The sequence below is a fragment of the Propithecus coquereli genome, unplaced genomic scaffold, assembly GCF_000956105.1.
Source record: "Propithecus coquereli isolate 6110/MARCELLA unplaced genomic scaffold, Pcoq_1.0 Scaffold657, whole genome shotgun sequence".
NCBI classification, from domain to species: domain Eukaryota; kingdom Metazoa; phylum Chordata; class Mammalia; order Primates; family Indriidae; genus Propithecus; species Propithecus coquereli.
The window spans coordinates 524,681-527,230 of record NW_012152585.1 but is presented as its reverse complement, the minus strand read 5'-3'; the positions used below and the strand labels follow the sequence as shown (position 1 = coordinate 527,230).

At 44.5% G+C, this 2,550-nt stretch overlaps 1 protein-coding gene across 1 annotated transcript; it reads left to right on the top strand.

Annotated features, from left to right (window-relative positions):
- Positions 1-1,384: 1,384 nt before the first annotated feature.
- Positions 1,385-2,550, top strand: HUS1B (HUS1 checkpoint homolog b (S. pombe)). The gene is given in 3 exon segments (XM_012660120.1): positions 1,385-1,442; positions 1,596-2,020; positions 2,089-2,550. Coding segments are annotated over 3 exon segments (945 nt in total).

Below are 2,550 nucleotides of genomic sequence, written 5' to 3'. Positions count from 1 at the left end.
GTGTTAAGCATCAGTTATATGCCAGATACATTTCTAAATACTGGGTGTACAGGATTGTATGGAACAGATAAAAACACCTTCTCTCCTGATACTTATATTCTAGTGGCTAGAGACAGACAATAAACAAATAAGTCTAAATATGGTATGTCAAGGTAGTGGTAATAATTTCCATCAGACTTCCAGGGGGATTATTTTTAGAATCTGACAAAATATTGTAAAGTTCTTCTGGAACAATACCTGTGAGAGAATGACTAAGAGAACTTGTGAATGGTTAATTGTCCTATCAGGTATTTAAATATAATACAGAAATTAAATCACTGTTACAGGTGCAAGATAGGGCAGTGGGACAAACTACAGGGATTCCAGAAACAGACTCAGGCAAAAATGGGAAATATTGTTGAAGATGAAAGTGACATTTCAGATCAGTGGAGAAAAGTGGACTGTTGAGTGAAATGGTAGTTTGTGTCAACTAGCTATTCAGTACTCCACAGTGGATTCCACGAGTCAGATAATTACACTGATACAAACATAACATTAAAGTACCAGAAACATGACTTTGAACCATGACCCTTGAAGTAGCAAAAAAAGGTCAATAGTTTTGACATTAAAAGATTCAATATTTCCTAAGAGCAAAGAGCACCATAAACAATGTGAAAAGTCAAATGATAAACTGGGGAAGATATTTTACAGTATATGTAGTGGACAAAGCGTTAAATGTTCTTACTAGAGATGTTAAAATCAAAAACAATAAACCCAATAAAAAGATGCCAAGGCCATGAAAATGGAATTTATACGTAATGCAGATTGAAACCATTTATTTTATTTTGCCTATCAGATTGCTACAGATAAAAGGGATTACTAACACTCAGTGTTGCTGGTGGCTGGAGTGTCGATGCAGCTTTCCGCAGGCCAGTGTGGTGATACGTACAAGGATTTTAGATGTGCATTCTTTGAACACCACTTCCTCTGAATTTAATGCAAGGAAATAGTTGGGTAAATGGGCAAAAGTATGGTGTACAAAAACGTTCATGGTTGTGTTCAAAATAGCAAAAACTGACATCTAAATGTCAATTGTGTTATTACTAATTAAATAATTATACATTCGTACAGTGGAAAACCAAGCAGCCATGAAAATGATGTAGATTTGTTTGTATTTACCAACATGAAAGATGTCCATTATACAGGGTGTCCCCGAAGTTCCTATACATAGGGAAAATGGGAAATTGTAGCTAAATGTACCTTTATTTACTGAATATTCATTACAAAATTTTTCCTTTGTATGGAGACTTTTGGGACACCCTGTATTCTGTATGTGTAAAAATCAGGTTGTAAAATGTATGCCTAGTATGCTACAATTTTATAAACCGCATGTAACTATATCTGCATGTATGTCCTGATTGAAGAAGACATTATCAGTGTATATACCAAAGAGATTATAAGCGGTTAGTTATGAGTGATGATTTTAATTGTCTTCGTACTGTTTAGAATATTCACAAGTTTCTGCAATGGTTTAATGCCTATCCTTTTTATAACCAGAGTGGAAACAGTGAAGCCTTTTTGAGAGAGGGGTGGAGGCCGGCCTTTCTCGGCCCCAGCCAGAGGCGGGCCTGAGGGCAGGCGGAACCCTAGTGCCGGCTCTGCTGGGGCGAGAGGGAGGGTGGAGAGGGCAGCACGCCTAGACCGGAAGCGTGTGCGGCTTGCGTTTTCTTCCCTGGGACGGCACCCGAGCCGCCATTGTCGCGGCGTCGTGAGGTTTTGTGCCAAGATCATCAGCAAGGGCTGCCTACAGCTCTTCATCCACAGCAGCGGCGCCACAGCGAGGCTGGCGGAGGTCTGCGTGCTCCGCCTGTGCCCGGACAAGCTGCGCTTCGGCCCGCGGGCTCCGGGCCGTCGGCGAGGCCGGGCTGGGGGGCGAGGCGAGGCAGGGAGCCTTCTTCGCCAGCTTCCGCGCGTTTCGGAAGAGCTCCGCGAGATGTGTCTGGAGCTGACTTTGGAGCACTCGTCCAGGGCAGTGAGAAGTGCGGGTGACGCGGCCCCCGAAGCTCCAGCCGACCGTCGGGGGTCGGCCCTGCCCCGGCGGCGGTGGAGCTGGCGTCGTGCGCAGCCGCACTCGTGGCAGTCCACGGTCTGCCCGTGAGGGCGCTTCCGGAAGACTGGAAAGATTGCCCAGAGCCCAGTGTCCGAGCCTCGGATGTGCCAGCTTTGAAGACCCCGAAGAGCGTCGTGGAAAGGGTGGCAAACCTGGGTGATCCCGTGCTGGTCGAAGCAAATCCAAATGGCCAAAGGAACTTGAGTATAGGAACTGATGTAGTGCGTATTAAAAGTTATTTTAAAAATCTTGGAAATGCTCCAAAGTCTGCTCTGGGTATGCCTTAAAACGGAGACTGGGAGAACATGGTGCAAGTGTGGGTAGATAATAGGAAGCTTCTGCAGATTTTCCAGGGACAGCGAATAAATCCTACAACAGCCATATGTAATATTTTCAGCAATCTTCGTCTTGTTTTGGTTCATGAAGCTGTCTCTCTCCAGTATTTCATTCCTGCCTCATAA